General features: G+C 41.4%; 1 protein-coding gene across 2 annotated transcripts in view; it reads left to right on the top strand.

The window, feature by feature from the left end:
• The window catches only part of LOC136884416 (putative inorganic phosphate cotransporter), a 32854-nt gene extending 18574 nt beyond the window's left edge, over positions 1–14280 (top strand). For both annotated transcript variants that reach the window (XM_067156554.2, XM_067156555.2), the window contains 4 exons: positions 295–427; positions 8238–8479; positions 11113–11239; positions 13182–14280. In XM_067156554.2, coding sequence (XP_067012655.2) covers positions 295–427; positions 8238–8479; positions 11113–11239; positions 13182–13267 — 588 coding nt within the window. In that variant the 3' untranslated portion in view covers positions 13268–14280. The remainder of the gene's footprint in view (positions 1–294; positions 428–8237; positions 8480–11112; positions 11240–13181) is intronic.
• Positions 14281–19741: the final 5461 nt, after the last annotated feature.

The following is a 19741-nucleotide window of genomic DNA, read 5'->3' on the forward strand; positions in this document are numbered from 1 at the left end:
GAGTATGGTTCCCTCACCAGCATTACTTGATTCAACAACTCGAAAAATTACAAAGGAAAGCAGCTCGATTTGTTCTGGGTGATTTCCAACAAAAGAGTAGCGTTACGAAAATGTTCCAAACTTTGGGCTGGGAAGAGAGGAGCTGTTCGACTAAGTGGTATGTTCCCAACTGTCAGTGGAGAGATGGCGTACAAGTACAGTGGTAGACGAATAAGTCTCAATTAAGCTATTAAAAGTAGGAAAGACTATATGAGGATAAAGTTGGAATTCAAGAAGACAAACTGTTTGTTACAGAACTCGGCACTGTCCGCCATCCCCTACATCACCGGAGGAGTGTTCAGTGTCATCTTCAGCTGGGCTCTGGACTTCATCATCACCAGAGGCTACGTGTCCAAGCTGATGGGTTACCGCATCTTCAACGGCATTAGTGAGTACAGTGTTATACTTAAACAGCGGCAAAGTCTACCCTTGTGTTCGGTTATAACTCGACAGACAGATATTTACACTGTTATCTACACGATTTTCGGCATTTCAGGGGACCACCTACGTCGCTTATCTCTAAAAGGTCACCCACCATAGGCCTAACAGTTTTTATATTTTGTTAACGGTAGTAGGCTGCGTAAACTGTTAGAGATATCCTCGAAGTACTTGTAGAAAAGTTCTAGGAAACAATCACAGCTGCGTATTTTTAACAATGGAAGTATTACCTCCCAGAAATTTTCACACGAGGCAAATGCTAGGGACGTACGATCGCTTCCCATCACGTGGTGAACACAGCTTTCAAGTAGCAACATGATTACGTTTTCAGTCATCTATCGCCTACGCTTCGGTTTTCTGTCCCGCCAGAGACTTGTGCGGTAAAGCTAAACTTCCCGGAAGGCACTACGACTTTCTCCTTCCCTTGTAATGTCCGCCCTTCTCGGAGGGTCTGTTTGATCATGCTGACTGAAATCCCTTCCAACTATTCGTACAGCTCCTTGTTTGACCCCATCTGGCTTCACTTGACTGTTCAGTAGCTTGTCAGTTTGGTGCACGTTCTTAGCCACGATCTCAAAGTCCAGATATGCGCACTGATCATCATCAGCAGTCGGTTTACTCATTGTTGAGCGTCATGACCATTTTTCTTCACTTCCTTAGTAACTGCATCCTTGACGAGATTTTTCCATCCTGAGCGGTCTTCAGTTCTTCTTATGAAATCGTGAAGAGGAAGAGCGGTGATCTTTTTGCTTGGTCTAACCATCTGCTTGTTGTTCTGGCTCTTGGTCTGGTGCCTTCAGGATGGTCTTTCCTAAATGCGCACTGATACTACAGTTACAATCAGTAGACTTGTCAGTAATGAGGAGTCTCACGTTTCAAAGAATACGTCACCAGAGCGTAAACTGTGCTGGTAATGGCAGTGATCCACTGTTGTTGAAGAAGTTAACCATCAATGACGAGCTTGCAGATCCTGAAAACAAACGCTGATGGACCCAGCTGACGACTTTAAAAAGAAACATTAATATTTATGAAGGCTGCATTATTCTCTTGAAGGAGAAATATCACGCACGCTTTTTGTCCATGGCCTTCTGTCTCGTAATCGAGGAACTACAAATATCGATTTGTGCCTGATATTTTGACGTCACATAGAGGGAGCCGGTGTCAAATTTACTCAAGTAAGAAACACAAATGTAATTTAAGAATACCATATCTTAGTTCGACAGTATTGTCATTCCGCAATTCGGGTACAAGCAAGCAGTTTTACTTTGCAAATGCAAATTATTTCTCTCCCCACTCTGGTTACAACATAGCCAGCGTCACCATGAACCTTGTGACGAGTTGTAGAGTTTTCCATCACTAATCCACTCGTAGATAAGATGTTCTTGAAACTTATCTCACGTCTCAGGTGTTCTTATCGATCGCTTTATTTATAATCTCTGTTGGCTGTACTTCATGGTGATAAAGATGATTATCTGATAAGAGAATTAAAACTGATAGCCACTCGAAATAAATTGTCATGACAAAAGCCTTTCAAACAATTTTCCGACTGGCCTCCTACCGGATTGAGAACTATGGATACTCGATCAGGTTGATTCATACTGCGGTACATGTTCAGTGCTTTAGCTATTTCAATCGCAACGAAAACAGAACCATCAATCTACAAACTTCGAAAGTAAAAACACGCCATCCAGTCTTAAGTATTGCTGTCAAGTTGTCAGAATGTCTGTCTTCTATGGTTATTGCTTACAATATTATCATTGTAATTTATGAGCACTGCGATGTGGTTTATAAACGCACTGTTGTCGTAATCAATATATACAGAAAGCGTCCCCGTACTCACTGAATACTTAGCAAGGTGGATCTTGAAAGAAATGTCACTGGATGCTACGAGATATCATCAGCTCAAGTCTAACAAGCAAACTGTTTGGCTTCAGTGGATGATCAACAGAGCAGGACACGAATAGAATTTCCCGCTCTAACACGTACAGAATCACTTACGTGCTATCAATGCCTTCGATTAATCAAAAATTGCTATATTTTCGGTACTTTGCTATTACGATAGCAACATAAAAAACATCTTAATAAACATTTCTCAGTGCATGTGGAACAGTTGGTTAGAGGTGAAGGAGTGAGCACAGGAACGCACTCGCGATTGTTTAGCTATAAAACTGGAACGATTCCTTCAAATTCGAGCTGACGGACATGCAACGACAGCTATTCTGTTGGAGACGCGAGGAGCACTCCTCATACAACTTGTTCAATTGTCTTTTGTTTGTCCGACATCTCACAGGTAGGAGAGTAACCATCGTGCAACTGCAACTAATCAGCGATTTTTCTGTCGCAGAGACCAGAAGCATCAATATCATTGAAATGAAAACAAAGAAAGTCAACATAGAATGACGTCACCATCATGAACCTTGCGGAGTGATCTCCCACTAACAGGACTCGAACCACGGGGTCAGACCATGATGGCGTATGGCTTTTAGTGCCGGGAGTGTCCCAGGACAAGTTCGGCTCACCAGATGCAGGTCTTCTGATTTGACGTCCGTAGGCGACCTGCCCGTCCTCATGGTGATGAAGACAGCACATACATCCAGTCCCCATGCCAGCGGAATGAACCAATCGTGGTTAAAATTCCCGACCCTGCCGGGAATCGAACTTGGAACCAGCAAGCGATGGAGCCTCAGCTGGCAGTCTGGACCCAAGGTCCTGAAGGTCGCCTTTACCCGCTAAGTGAACGATAAGAGGCTCTTAACGATGCCAATTAGCAGCTCTTCCAAGGAAGTGTCAAAGCACCCGTTTTCCGGAGAAGTAACTTACGTGTACACAGAGGCTCAAAGATTCCTTCAACCCCAATAAAATTCTGAATTATCACAGAGACTGTCACATGACACTGCGGCAAATCAAGAAATTCTCACGTTCTGGTAGCGCACATGATCGGTCGGAATCGGGGTACAATTGTCGATTGTTCAAGAAATGTTTAACTTCAAATAACTCACTAGCCGTGTTATTATTGTAGGATTCGAACGCATCTTTAAAGAACTTAACTCTTGATTTCTGACTTATCAACTGAGCTAACTTCCACTGAGTGCTTTTTTAAATTTGTTTTACGTCGCACCGATACAGAAAGGTCTTATAACGACGATGGGATAGGAAAGGGCTAGGAGTAGGAAAGAAGCGGTCGTGGTCTTTATTAAGGTAGAGCTCCAGCATTTGCCTGGTGTGAAAAGGGGAAACCACGTAAAACAATTTTCAGGACTGCCGACAGTGGGGTTCCAACCCAGTATCTCCCGATTACAAGCTCACCGGTACGTGACCTTCTTTCGTTTCTTATGAAGTTCGATATTTCGACTGAAACGGCACCTTGCGATCTTTACTTCCGGAGCCGAAGCTGTATTACAAAAATGAACGCGTAATGAAACTCGCTGACTTACTGGGTGAACTGGAATGTATTTATTAAAATAAGTCCCAAGAGAAATTATTTTTAATAGTCTAAATACGTATACTTTTACCCGATTTTGGATCATTCTTTCACTTTTCTATTTCTGTCAGTTACAATCGGAATACTGTTTCGGTAATTATTTGCCTGCAACTCTGTGTGAACTGTGATAAAGAGGAAATGTCAAGAGGGGGCAGACTCGGTGTCACTGGCCCACTTAACACAGATTACAAGTGGCCTAATACTTCAGGTGTCAGAAGAGAAAACGAATTGACCAAGTGAGGTTGGATAGGAGACACGAACGTGAACGATTTGGCACGAATAAGTGGAAGGAATGCTAAACTCAGCTGCGAGCTCCATGGTCGCCAGTGAGTGGCGCTGAGGTTCTCCATTACGACGTCCGAGAGCTAACAACTTTCTTATAGCTTTGCTGTGCCTTGAGTTGATACTACACACCTACCTGCTTGTCCCAATCTAGTTTTCTTTTCTATAGTCTTGGAAGTGGTAATTTTCAGTGCACCTCTTTCCAAGCTTCAATTATAAAACACAAATACTCTAGCCTGCATGTTGTTTTGTGGACACGCTAACGAGTTCGTTGGTTAGCACGGCCGTCCTAACAGCTCTGTGGTCGGGAGGTTCCGATCAGGATTTTTGGAGGACGACACTCCGTGACACCTTTGCTGTTTACTGGAAATGATTCCTTAAAACTCAAGCCATGGCGTACTTGTGTCTTATCAAACCATCTGCACTCTCTGGTCACAATGATATGGAGCGGAGATTTAGGGTGTGAAAAAGTGACGGGGCACCATTTGCCTTACAGGACAAGCCCCTGCGCCTCCCGAGTGCAGAGCTGCACCGTTCTAACACCCACTAGCGCCGACCAGCCATCACCACTCTCCCGTGTGTCTAATAAATAATTCCAGTGCCTTGAAATGCTGTTTCCTTTTATTGACAACTAATTTCCTTGGCTCTTGTTTCTCTGAACGATTCCACCGAGAGTCGTTTGATTCTCCCGTGATTTGTTTCCATCTCTTTTGTTGCTGTTTTGAATGTCCGCGATCATGTTCACTTTTCTATCAGGCAGTTGGGTTATCGCGAATGTTAGGCAATCTATCGTTGAATCTTCCTCTGCCTAATGTGATTTATTTACTTTCTTCTCGACCACTCTTAAAACATACACTATTCGTTGAAAGTATGAAGTCGCAAGCAGTTTGGCCTACACCGACCACATGCTAACATGTAACATTTTAGAGCTTGATAAGAAGTCAAGTGAGTGTGATATGAGCATTTCCAAGACTAAAGCCATGACACTAGTAAAGTGCTGATGGCGGTGATTATTGTTTTAAGAGGAAGTAAGTAACAACTAGGCAACTATCCTCTACAAACACTAATCAGAGGGAAAAAATGGAAGAGGCCCGACACTTCGAAATATGAAGATATCGCCCAAAACAAGACAAGGACCAGGAAGGGCGTAAAATGAAAGACTCCCTAGACCGAGCATGCTCATTTCCCGTCTGTTTCGGAAAAGAACAATACTTGAACAAGAGAGGTCGGATAGGAGCCTGGCACAAGCAAGTGAAAGCATTGCGATGAGCCGCGTGATCAACAACCCACGCTCCCAAGTTACGAGCCCCTATGGCCTTTTTAGTCACCTCTTACGACATGCAGGGGACACCGTGGGTGAATTCAACCGCCCTCACCCACACGAGGGAATACGATTGAATGTCAGGTCCACAGCACAAAGCTGAAAAAGGTGCATCATGTGTATTCTCCCAGGACAGTAGTATAGAGGATACTCGTATTGTATGCTACAGCCGCAGTCACACTCATGTGTATTCTCCCAGGACAGTAGTATAGAGGATACTCGTATTGTATGCTACAGCCGCAGTCACACTGTTGTGTATTCTACCAGGACAGTAGTATAGAGGATACTCGTTCTTGTATATTACAGCCGCCCTCACACTGTTGTGTATTCTCCCAGGACAGTAGTATAGAGGATACTCGTTCTTGTATATTACAGCCGCCCTCACACTGTTGTGTATTCTCCCAGGACAGTAGTATAGAGGATACTCGTTCTTGTATGTTACAGCCGCCCTCACACTGTTGTGTATTCTCCCAGGACAGTAGTATAGAGGATACTCGTATTGTATGTTACAGCCACCCTCACACTGTTGTGTATTCTCCCAGGACAGTAGTATAGAGGATACTCGTATATTACAGCCGCACTCACACTGTTGTGTATTCTCCCAGGACAGTAGTATAGAGGATACTCGTATTGTATGTTACAGCCGCCCTCACACTGTTGTGTATTCTCCCAGGACAGTAGTATAGAGGATACTCGTTCTTGTATGTTACAGCTATCATCACACTGTTGTGTATTCTCCCAGGACAGTAGTATAGAGGATACTCGTATTGTATGTTACAGCCGTCATCACACTCCTGTGTATTCTCCCAGGACAGTAGTATAGAGGATGCTCGTTCTTGTATGTTACAGCAATCCTCACGTGTATTCTCCCAGGACAGTAGTATAGAGGATACTCGTATTGTATGTTACAGCCGCCCTCACACTGTTGTGTATTCTCCCAGGACAGTAGTATAGAGGATACTCGTATTGTATGTTACAGCCGCCCTCACACTGTTGTGTATTCTCCCAGGACAGTAGTATAGAGGATACTCGTATTGTATGTTACAGCCGCCATCACACTGTTGTGTATTCTCCCAGGACAGTAGTATAGAGGATACTCGTATTGTATGTTACAGCCGCCATCACACTGTTGTGTATTCTCCCAGGACAGTAGTATAGAGGATACTCGTTCTTGTATATTACAGCCGCCCTCACACTGTTGTGTATTCTCCCAGGACAGTAGTATAGAGGATACTCGTATTGTATGTTACAGCCGCCATCACACTGTTGTGTATTCTCCTAGGACAGTAGTATAGAGGATACTCGTTCTTGTATATTACAGCCGCCCTCACACTGTTGTGTATTCTCCCAGGACAGTAGTATAGAGGATACTCGTATTGTATGTTACAGCCGCCCTCATGTGTATTCTCCCAGGACAGTAGTATAGAGGATACTCGTATTGTATGTTACAGCCGCCCTCACACTGTTGTGTATTCTCCCAGGACAGTAGTATAGAGGATACTCGTATTGTATGTTACAGCCGCCATCACACTGTTGTGTATTCTCCTAGGACAGTAGTATAGAGGATACTCGTTCTTGTATATTACAGCCGCCCTCACACTGTTGTGTATTCTCCCAGGACAGTAGTATAGAGGATACTCGTATTGTATGTTACAGCCGCCCTCATGTGTATTCTCCCAGGACAGTAGTATAGAGGATACTCGTATTGTATGTTACAGCCGCCCTCACACTGTTGTGTATTCTCCCAGGACAGTAGTATAGAGGATACTCGTATTGTATGTTACAGCCGCCCTCACACTGTTGTGTATTCTCCCAGGACAGTAGTATAGAGGATACTCGTATTGTATATTACAGCCGCCCTCACACTGTTGTGTATTCTCCCAGGACAGTAGTATAGAGGATGCTCGTTCTTGTATGTTACAGCAATCCTCACACTGTTGTGTATTCTCCCAGGACAGTAGTATAGAGGATACTCGTATTGTATGTTACAGCCGCCCTCACACTGTTGTGTATTCTCCCAGGACAGTAGTATAGAGGATGCTCGTTCTTGTATGTTACAGCCGCCCTCACACTGTTGTGTATTCTCCCAGGACAGTAGTATAGAGGATGCTCGTTCTTGTATGTTACAGCAATCCTCACACTGTTGTGTATTCTCCCAGGACAGTAGTATAGAGGATGCTCGTTCTTGTATGTTACAGCAATCCTCACACTGTTGTGTATTCTCCCAGGACAGTAGTATAGAGGATACTCGTATTGTATGTTACAGCCGCACTCTCACTCATGTGTATTCTCCCAGGACAGTAGTATAGAGGACACTCGTATTGTATGTTACAGCCGCCCTCACACTGTTGTGTATTCTCCCAGGACAGTAGTATAGAGGACACTCGTATTGTATGTTACAGCCGCCCTCACACTGTTGTGTATTCTCCCAGGACAGTAGTATAGAGGATACTCGTATTGTATGTTACAGCCGCCATCACACTGTTGTGTATTCTCCCAGGACAGTAGTATAGAGGATACTCGTTCTTGTATGTTACAGCCGCCCTCACACTGTTGTGTATTCTCCCAGGACAGTAGTATAGAGGATACTCGTATTGTATGTTACAGCCGCCCTCACACTGTTGTGTATTCTCCCAGGACAGTAGTATAGAGGATACTCGTTCTTGTATGTTACAGCCGCCATCGGCCCCGCCCTCACCCTCATCATCATCACGCTGGTGGGTTGTGACAACGTGGCCATCATCGTGCTCCTGGCTATCAACGGGCTGTGTCTGGGAGCTCAGTACACAGGGAACAGTATGAACCTGCTGCTGCTGGCCCCCAACTTCGCCGGTACAATGCTTGGCATATCCAACACGTTCGCTAACGGGGCGGGAATTCTCGCTCCTTACGCGGTCGGCTTCCTCACGAACGGCAATGTAAGTACTTTGTGGCTGTCTGTTTCCTCATCACTTTAACATGCTCTGGTGTTCTCATCCCTTCTTGTGGTCAATGTTCCTCCCCTCACCGAGTCCATTGAGCTTCTCTTCATTTTGTTCCTCTTACCTTCAACACGTAGGCTACATTAACAGCAGTTTTGAAACTCCTCTACACGCTCTACCAGAACTCGCCATGTAGGCTGTGTTTAACTCCAGCGTAGCAGTGACATTCGCAAGACGTCTATATTTACATCCAAGTGTTGCGGTAACAGAAATCGGTACAAATAGGAGGGAAAGTCATTGCGTGATGTTTTTAAAAGTAGCAAATCGCAATATGAAGATAAATTTGGAATTCAAGAGGACAAATTGACGTAAATATTCGTTTATAGGAAGAATAGTTAGAGATTGGAATAATTTAGCAATGGAGATGTTCGATAAATTTCCAAATTTTTTGCAATATTATTTAAGAAAAAGCTAGGAAAACAACAAGTAGAGAATCTGCATCTCGGCGACTGCCCTAAATGCAGATCAGTATTGATTGATTGATTGATTGATTGATTGATTGATTGATTGGTTGATTGATTGATTGATTGATTGATTGATTGATTGATTGATTGATTGATTGATTGATTGATTGATTGATTGATTGATTGATTGATTGATTGATTGATTGATTGATTGATTGAGGGAACAGATACTACGAGTAAAAAGCTTGTATGCTAGTAAGTTAGGCATGAATCCGATGAATGAAGCAGCATAGAGGATAAGAAAAGAAGAGCTAGTTGTAAACAGAGGCGCGCTTAGTTAACGGTGTACATGCACTGTTTTGAGAACTGATCAGTGAGTTTTCCGGAGGTTTTTGTGTGGTTATGGTGGAAATGGTAAATATTCCACTCTGTGCTCTTAACACGTGACCGACAGGGTTACAACGCAACCATGGGTCACGGTCAGTAAGTTCCAAACAAGACGTACACTTACTCCCCATACTTACCTGTAATTATTGTGATGTTGTCATTATTGATGCCACCATGGAACAAACAATCAAATTAGAGAGGTCAATGAACTAATGTATTAGATAATTACATTTTCAACTCATAGTTTCTCCTATTATAAAATAGTTTCCTGATTAAAAATCGACAAACTACGATATCTTCACATTGCAACTCTTGTATTTCGTGTGTACCTGTCCTCTCATGATCCACTTCTACACCCTCAATAAGTGTGCATCATTTAACAACATATAACCGTTCGTTTCAAGTGTCTCGTGGTCGTGGTGATTACTGTTTTAAGAGGAAGTACAACTGCGCAACCATCCTCTACATAACACTAATCAGGGAGAAAATATGAAACGGTTGTACACTTCGAAAAATGACAAAGGCCTCGAGTGCTGTAATACCGTCGGGGTAGGAAAGGAGCAAGAGTTGACCAAGCGAGGTCGGATAGAATAGATAGAATTGAAAAGCCTAGCATAAGTAAGCGGAAGCAATGTCACGACTCAGCTAACGGCCCCGTGATCACCAATCTACGTTCCCAAGTTTAGAGCCTCTGGAGCTCCTTTCAGTCGCTTCTTACGACAGGCAGGGGATACCGTGGGTGTTATTCTAGCGACCCCACCCTCTTCAAGTGTCTGGTGCAGGTACCTCTTTAAGCGCTTTTGCCGAGATGACGACCTAATAGCTCGAAAATGTTCATCATTTGTGTAAGAGAGGGCCGTGAGCCACAAACGAAGGTGTGAAATAAATAAATAAATAAATAAATAAATAAATAAATAAATAAATAAATAAATAAATAAATAAATAAATAAATAAATAAATAAATAAATAAATAAATAAATAAATACGAGGTGAAAGTTCATGCAAAGGTAGGGTTTCATTTCTATACATTTAATCACTGCTTCCCGGTGCAATTTTTATCCTTCATATTTCTTAATGTCTGCGGCTTTCATTTAAAAATCAAATGACTACGTCAATAATCCAGACGTCTTTTTTCAAGATGCCTACGAAGTTTAGCAGGTGTCGTACATTCGTCAAAATATAACGCACTCAGCCTGTAGTTGTTTATTTGTTGGGCTGACTAAAAATGACTACCAGGTTAATCCTGTCTTGGTTACGGATAGTGAAAGCCTTTACCTTTCATACCTTTCACCCCTCCATGGGCCTTCATGACCTGTATCGAGATGACTGAGCTCTTCTAGTCTGTACTCACAGTTCGTTAAATGTCAGAGCTTGACCCTCGAGGGTAAAGATAATACAGTATTTGTTGTAAATGCAAGTACTACCGTATAGTTGACAGTTAGTTGCCAGATAACAAAAAAAACCACATGGCACGAAAAAAGTTAAAATGTATTTTCTTTATGCTGAAGATTATATGTTACTTGTATTGCTGGATGAATCAATACGTCATAGCCATAATTCGCAAAATAGTTGTTTGGATTATACGAAGTTCTGTTCGAAAACATGAGACAATTATCACTTTCTGCTGTTGTGTATCAAATGAAATGGTGAAATAAATGAAGTTCTCTTATAAGGCGTAACTTTTACAAGTATTGCCTCACTAAAAGAAGTCAGCTTCTACTGTGCAATGTCCGCCGATCTTGTTCGGACTAGTTATCTTGTATTGTGCTCTGTCCACAGCAAACACGCACGGCCTGGAACATCGTGTTCTACCTGTCCGCTGGTATCGGGCTCGTCACCTACGTCATCTACATGCTGCTGTGTTCTGATAAGGAGCAACCCTGGAACAACCCATCTCCACTGCCAGGTAAGCTAGGCTCTGTCATTGCATTACTTGCAACTACAATTACATCTACATCAGCTCAGAGATGACTCATCCAACTATGTCACACTTTCCTTCACTCCTTGTCTAGATAAAAACTGACTGAATGGGTGGCTAAATTTCTAGAAAATAGAACTCAGAGAATTAGAGTAGGTCCTGTCACGATTACGACGAGGGTTCCCCAGGGCACTGTTATTGGACCCTTCATTTTTGTTACATATCATATGGAGTCAGAGTATGGAGTAGTAAACGAGTTGCAGGATTGTGAGTAACTGCAAAAAGACTTCGGCAATGTTGTGAGATGGACAGCAGACAATGGTATGATGGTGAAAAGTCAGGTTATTACTGCCTTGATGGAGTGAAAGTTCCTTATGGCGATTACTGTAAGTATCAAGGTGTTGATATAAGAAAAGATTTTCATCGGGGTAATCACATAAACGAAGTTGTAAATAAAGGGCACACGTTTTGAGGGTTGTAGTAAGGATGTAAAGGAGAGGGCATATAAGTCTCTGGTAAGACCCCAACTGGAGCATGGTTCCAGTGTATGGAACCTTCACTAAGATTACTTAATTCAAGAACCGGAAAAATCCAAAGAAAAGCAGCTCGATTTGTTCTGAGTGATTTCCGACAAAACAGTAGTTACAAAAATGTTGCAAAGTTTGGGCTGGGAAGACTTGGGAGTAAGGAGATGAGCAGGTCGACTAAGTGCTATGTTCCGAGCTGTCAGTGGAGAGATGGTGTGACGAATAACCTTGAGTGGAGCTTTCCAAAATAGGAAGATAGAGATAAAGTTGGAATTGAAGAGGAGGAATATTCATTTACAACAAAAGGAATTAGAGTTACGTGACTTATTTTCTATAACTGGTAGGTGGGACATAGGGCTTCCCATATTCACACCAGGCAAATGCCGGGGCTGTACCTTAATTAAGGCCACGGCCGCTTCCTTCCAATTCCTAAACCTTCCCTATCCGATCGTCGCCGTAAGACATATCTGTGTCGGTGCGACGTAAAGCAAATAGCAGAGGGACATAGGGCCTCGATGAAATTTCTCCTGCGTGTTCTATCTATTGCTAATGTTTCATGTCTGTCCATATCTTGTTGACTCGAGATTTCTCCGGTTTTCACATTCCAGAATCCAATTCGTGTCCTGTATTTCTTTGCAAAACTTGTCTCCATAAAATACGATCGGCATAAATTTTGTCTGGTTTGTTTAACAAGTTTGTCTCTGGTGTGCCTGCACTGAAGCCACAGTTAACTTCTGCCATCAATTAGCTGCAGCTCGCTCCACATCTCCAATCAACTATCTGGTAACTGAAAGAGTTACCAAGAACATGTATATGTTCATTTTTCTAGGAAGTTTAATTTTAAATTATGCATGTGTGTTTTAATACAACCAAAAGTTTACCGGTCACATTAGTTTTTATCGGTTACAGCATATCTCTAAACAGTCGCAGAAAAGATGAGGCACAATCCGTAATTTCTTGTACAGCTATGCTATTCTGTCGGTCTCAACCGGACACAAGTTCACATCACCGGAATAGAGGTTCAATAACCATCTACATAACATTTGAAGAACCAGACATCATGAGCCTTGTGATGGTTAGACACTAGCGAACTTACCAATAACTTAGTGTAGTCGACAGAGTTTGTCCTCCTCACGGGGGAACTTGTATTAATCAATCAAAAATGTAATTCTAAGTTATATTGGGTGGAGTCCGTTTTAATAGGACAAACGGTTCAAGTAACGTATTCACTTTTTAAGGATTCTAGACGCACAATGTTTCTGCCTTGCTGCTCTCAGATATACTGTGTGGCTTGCTAATCGCCTCAGAGATGGCTGAGTTCAGTGAACCATACAGGTTGCTCACCTCTGACATGTACTATGTGCTTGTTTTTGACGACAATAAAGTGATTCTATTCTGTGCAGAAGAAGGACGCTCTCGAGACAACGCCAGCCAACAAGAGGACAACAAGGCCGGTATTGACAACTCCTCCTTTGAGATGGGTCCCTGAAGATCTCCACGGCCGGGAGCAGGAGAAGCTGGTCATCTCCAGAGAATCTCATCACCACTCCGCTACATCTGCTCAGTATTGCATTAACCAGCAGTCTAGTACCCACCGTCAACAACTGTGTACATGTATTCACGAAATCCAGGGAAACAGAGGGTATCCAAGTCATTACTCATGTACATATGTCACCCTTCTTGCTCTACACGATGGTGAGATGGTTTCATGTTGTGAATACTAAAAAAAATGTAAAGGTCGGTCCACTATCCTTGTCATTCTCATTTTCAGTTGGTGTTGTCTGTTGAGCCTCTAATCTTTGTCAATTCCCACTCGATTCACAAGTGATGGTCACTTTACACGCGAGAACTTCTCAAATACTCTGATGCTTCCAGGATGTGTGTAGCTTCACATGAAATATTCCTGGCATTAGGTTACGAGTCAAAGTAGAGGATTGGTTTCATTCAGGTAATTTAAAAAAAAAACTGCTGGGAAATCAAGCATTTGCAAGAAAAGCTTTATTTTGTTAATTAACGCTAGAACGTTGTATCTTCACGTATTTGCTTTTATTCACTTGAGCCACTGCGTTAATGTATTTTCTCTGATTAAATTCCTCTGTTGAGACTCAGGAGGAAATCGCAAATTAGGGAGTGCGACGTCACCGCTGGATCGCTTAGAGCTGTGTGAAAATGTCAAAAACTGAACAAATTACCTGACACACTCTGTTTGTATATACATAGTTAATAATTTGTGGTTCGCTAAGTAGTAATTTTAATTGAAAACTTGGTCGTTTTGAGCAATTTGTATGTTCTGTGTACATTATTGTCGCCATCTTATGAATACTGCGCACTCGCGGTAAGTGTCAGTCACGGGGAGCGTGTGGTGCGGCTCTTCTCAGGCACACCCTCTGCTGCCATTCTTAAATGTCTGGCAGTACCGGTAATCGAACCGGGGACTCCCAGAATGGCAGCTCCGTTAGGCGGACATGGAATTGATGGGACGAGCTTGTGCCAGGAAATCACGCAAGTAAAGTAAATCATTGGAATCAGAGAGTGGGAAGTAACTTGTAAGATAATTATGAAAAGGAAACTAACTAGACAATAACCGAAGAACACATTTAAGAGAGAAGGGTGAGAAACGTTGCATGGAAAGCCCAGCAAAGTAGGCCAAGGTGAAGTGTTGGAACGTGAGATAGACTGGATTATGCTAAGTCTGAAAACTGGGAAGGAAAATATTGTTCGTATCGATAAGTGTGGTGCGCGTTCGCCGATAAACGAATAATAATAATAATAATAATAATAATAATAATAATAATAATAATAATAATAATAATAATAATAATAATAATAATAATAATGGCGTGCGGTCTCCGAAGAGGCCTGGTGCGGGTCTTTCTAGATGACGCCTTATGAGCGACCTGCGCATCTGTGAGGATGATGAATTCTAATGGTGAAGACGGCACACACATACCCAGCACCGGAGCCTGGCCGGGAATCGAAACTCGCAGCTGCATGGTGCCGTACAATGTCAGCGTCAGGCCGTTTTTCAAATTGAAGGCTCAAAATACACTCATTTTATATTATTCATATTCCTCCACTCGCCACTCACAATTAACACCTGCCGTCTGGCAAGTTCGAAATTGACACTCAGGCAGAGTAAATAGCATGAAATAAAAATAACTCTACTCTGTAGATTATTATTATTATTATTATTATTATTATTATTATTATTATTATTATTATTATTATTATTATTATTATTATTATTATTATTATTGACGCAATTCCTTTTTACGACAAAATTCAGACTCTTCAGTGTCTCTTTAGACGCCAGAGCAGACAAAGAAATGTAGCCCCTTCCTGACTCTGATACCCATCGTGTTCCAGCCTTGTAAATACTGTATTGTAAATAAAGTGTCTACGCCAAACATTTTCTATTTTATTTCACCTTTTCATTATTATTACGTCATAAGATGGTTGCCATCAATAAGCTGGACACCAGTGAATTATCAAACAATATATCTCTTGAGACTCTGCTACAATCTCTGGAGTAGTCGTAGCTAATTTGAAGAGCAGCCTACAGATGTCCAAGTTTCCTAGAAACAGAATAGCGCATACAGAAGGGAAATAAATTTTCTCCAGCTTTCAGACTAGAGGATATTCCGTCATCAAAGAGAGGGGAGTGGCAACACTACAACGGGTACAATGCGTTTCGCCAACTTTTTTTGTAAAGTTCGTATTACCCATCTCTGCTAGGCCTGGGATCGATTCCATAAAAGTTACAAATTACAAGTTGTAAGTATACAGTTCACAAATTACAAGTGGATGAATTTATGTTTCACAAAAATTTTGGCACTTTTCAATTACATGTACTTGTGAACCATTTTAACAAGACAGTTGACCACTGTTGTTGCTGCACCATTATCATCAACTTCATAATTGTCATCATCATCATCGGTTTGCCCTTCCAGCGAGCCGAGTAAGGTGTTTGAAAATGAGCGTCTTCCAAAGTTGCCTATTCAAAAAGATGTTATCATCCATGACAGATTCCCGATTCCCCACGCCTTCCCTCTGTTGGTCTATCCACTTTCTTCTGGGTCTTCCAGCCTGGTCTTCTACCTTTTTCAAGTAAGCACCCCGTAACCTTGTGCTATTCATTCGTTTAACATGTCCAAATAATTTAAGTCTCCATCGATTCATCGGATCTCATCATTTTTCACGTGAGCAAGTCGTGTCTTTTGGAGGGCAGTTCTAAGAAATTTGATTTCACAAGCTTCAAGCCTACTACAGTCCTTTGATGTTAGTGTGCAGGTTTCTAGAGAATATGTAAGGATGGGAATGAAATATGACTTGTACAGCGTCATTTTTGTTCTTTGTAGGACCTTCTCATCCCATAGTAGGTGTCTAACGATCCTGTAAAAGTTAGAGCCTTTGGTTACTCTGTTTGTTATTTCTATCTCAGCTCTGTTATTACTAGCCATTACGCTTCCTAGATAACTGAACCGATGTACTACTTCAACTTGGTGGTCCTGTATTTTTATGTTGCATTCTGTATTATGTCTGCTGATTTTCAATGCTACTGTTTTTGATGGGTTCAATTTCATTCCATAATCATCAAACTTCATGCATTCAGATTATTTTGCACTCCCTCCTCTGTTTCATACCATATTGCCACATCGTCTGCAAACATCAGAGCCTGAAGATCTTTATTACCTTTTTCTTTTAGTCCCTTTAAAATGGTATCCATAACTGCTATGAATAGAAGAGGTGATATGGCATTTCCCTGTTGTGCTCCTTTGGTTGTATTGAACCATTCAGAGTGACCATCTCCAATTCTGACACAGCTTTTACAATTAGTATATAGCATTTGGATCTTCCTAATAAGGTACTCCAGTACACCAAGTTTTCTAAGACTTTTCCAAATAGTTGATCTAGGAACATTATCACACGCTTTTCAAGATCCATAAACACAATAATGAGGTCTTTTCCTCTTTCCCAGTGTTTCTATGCCAACATTCTCAAAGCAAATATCAGATCTGTTGTGCTTCTTCCAGCCTAAAGCCATGTTGTTCCTCTTCTAAGATAGGCTCTAGTATATCCCTTACTCTGACTTCAATGATCTTCTCCATAATTTTAAGGCCGTGTGATAAGAGGGTAATGCCTCTGTAATTTTCACTTTTCCTTCTACTCCCTTTCTTAAAGATAGGAACTATCACCCCTTTTGTCCACTCTTCAGGTATTTCGTTACCCTTCCATATTGTTCTGAGAACTCTATACAACCACTGTATTCCTGGCAGACCAGCAGCTTTAATCATGTCAGCTGTAACTTCATGAGCTCCTGCTGACTTACCACTTCTCATCCTATGGAGAGCTTGCTCTACTTCTGTCCATATAATAGGGATATCTTCCTCTATTGCTTTCTGTCCTACATCCTCAACAGAGATCTCTTTAGAGGCATTTAGGAGTTTGTCAAAATACTGTCCCATTGTATCCGTGATATCTTTCGTATTGCGAACTATATTCCCATCTGCTGTCTCCAGAGCTGTAAATGCTTCTTTATCTAATCTTCATCTTCATATTCCCTTTACTGTCTTCTTCCAGTTTAGTTGTCAATTCTTTCCAACTTTTCTCTTTTTCTTCCCGTACAATTCTCTTGACCTCCAACTTCCTGTATCTATATTCCTTTGCCATCTCTTCCAATTTATTGTTGTCTTTTTGGTCGCTGTTGATTCTTCTGTCAGACTTAGCCACATCAAGCAGTTTTTTGGCTTTATTCCTTTTCATTGTGGCTTCTTTCACTTTATTACTCCACCAAGATGTTTCTTCTCTCTCACTCTTCTACTTGTTCTTCCACATATTTTATCTGCACTAGCATCCAGACTTGCCTTAAAATCATTCCATTCTTCATTACCTTTCTTTGTGTCTGTTATTGATATTTTAGCTCTGATTTCCTCTTGAAACTGCTGTTTGACTTCCACATCTTTCAATTTCCAGTCTTTAATTCGTGGTTTTTTTCTTCTTGTTTACTTTCATAATAGGTTCAGCGACTCTTAGGTCTGCAATGAGGAGTCTATGGTCACTATGAAGGCTCTCACTAGGTATCACTTTTACATCATACACCTTTTCTCCACTTGACCTATATGTGATGATAAGGTCTATTACTGATCTAAACTGACCATCCCAGCTGTATCTCGTTATCCTGTGGCTATCCCGTTTCTGAAACCACGAGTTCTTCACCAGAAGTTGGTATCGTGTACATAGATCAAGCAGAAGTTCACCCTCCTCATTTCTATTGCCAAATCCATATGGACCAATAATTCCTTAATAACCGGACCTATCAGTTCCCACCTGGGCATTAAAATCTCCAATTATCATTATGTTCTCTTCATCAATGATGTCCTCTAGTTTTTCTAGGAAGCTTGCTTTTTGATCATCGCTACAACCCTGCTGGGGAGCATAAACTTGGATCACAGTTTGAGTTTCTCCATTTAGGCATATTTTAGCTTTGATTAATCTCTCATTGATGAAGGAGACATCTGTTACACTATCAATGTCTTTATGGAGTATAAAACCAACTCTATTCCTCGCCACTGCAGGATTACCACTCCAGTATAATTTATATCCGTCCTCTTGTGTTGCAACCTTTCCATTTTGGTTTCACTTAGCCCTGGGATGTGAATATGTCTACGGTTCATTAAATCCGTGATTTTGTTGCATTTTCCTGTTAGAGTCATAACGTTTAAGGTTCCAACCCAAAGCTTGTTTCTATGATCTGTTCTTCTCGTGTGGGCCGATGACCTTCGATGTTAGGCCCCTTAAAACAACAAGCATCATCATCAAGTTCTTCTCGTGCATCTTGAATGAACATCGGACATGACGTCATTAGTAGAAGTATTGTCGACATCAGAATACGTTTCTTACCGAGGCTCGTTTTCGTTTGGAAAGCAACTGCATTGTACTCCTGTACTGACCTTCTAGGCCCAACGTACTAGAGGATTTTCTTTCAGGGTGGTCTCCCCTAGCCTTTGGCAGTCCCCTGCAAGGCAGCAGCTGATGAATTTATGTGTTATTTCCCACACAAAGGTCTCATCTTATCCAACCTTCTAAAGGAAAACTCTTCTGCTCGCAGCTATTGGTCTTCCTTTAGTTTGCCTGGTTTGATATCGGCCGCCAGACAGTCGGATACGGTAGCAAAACAAATCTTATTGTGTTATATATTATTTTATCATGGCCCTGGTGCTACTTTTGTTGTTCAAACGCAAACTAATATGATTGCTAAATAAAAAAAGAAGTGGTTCTTTCAAAGATAAGTGATAAGAAAGATGTAGGCGACGATTTTTTCAGTTATTTGACGTCTTAACAAAAAGTAAAGACTTGGGGAATGGCAGAATGACATTTCAAAAAGTATTGAAGTAGCTGCGAAAAAGATAGAGATTTGGAACATAACATATAAGAGATGTACACTAGCCAAATCAACACAACCTATGACACATGGAATGCTTGTAACAACGCAACATACATCTTCCGACCTGTGTACAACTTCAGGAAACTTGCTTCTGTAACATGAAGTACAATTCGACAGACACTTGCTGGAAAACCGCCGTGCATGATATTGTCGAGCACTGTGCAGATAGACCTCTGTCCCTTAGCGTCGGTTTAAAAATAAAACGTGATGTTTCATCTAAAAGAGCTTGTGTTTCATAGAACTCACTCTGAATCGTTGATTGTATTCAAAATATGTTATAAAGTCTATATCAATCCTAGATTTGAAAGTTCTTGGTCTTCTGTCATTAACCTCTTCATCTGATGAATCATGAAGAATTACATCCGTTGCCAGCAACTTGAAACTGCAAAATCTGCTTATTATTATCGGATAAAGTGAATACAAGTACATACAAATAGATTCTATTTACTGTAACTAAATTTTAATATGGTCCTAATACAGTTGCAATACCAATCTGTAATACTTTCACAATCCTCTAAA

This window comes from Anabrus simplex, chromosome 12 (assembly GCF_040414725.1).
Source record: "Anabrus simplex isolate iqAnaSimp1 chromosome 12, ASM4041472v1, whole genome shotgun sequence".
NCBI classification, from domain to species: domain Eukaryota; kingdom Metazoa; phylum Arthropoda; class Insecta; order Orthoptera; family Tettigoniidae; genus Anabrus; species Anabrus simplex.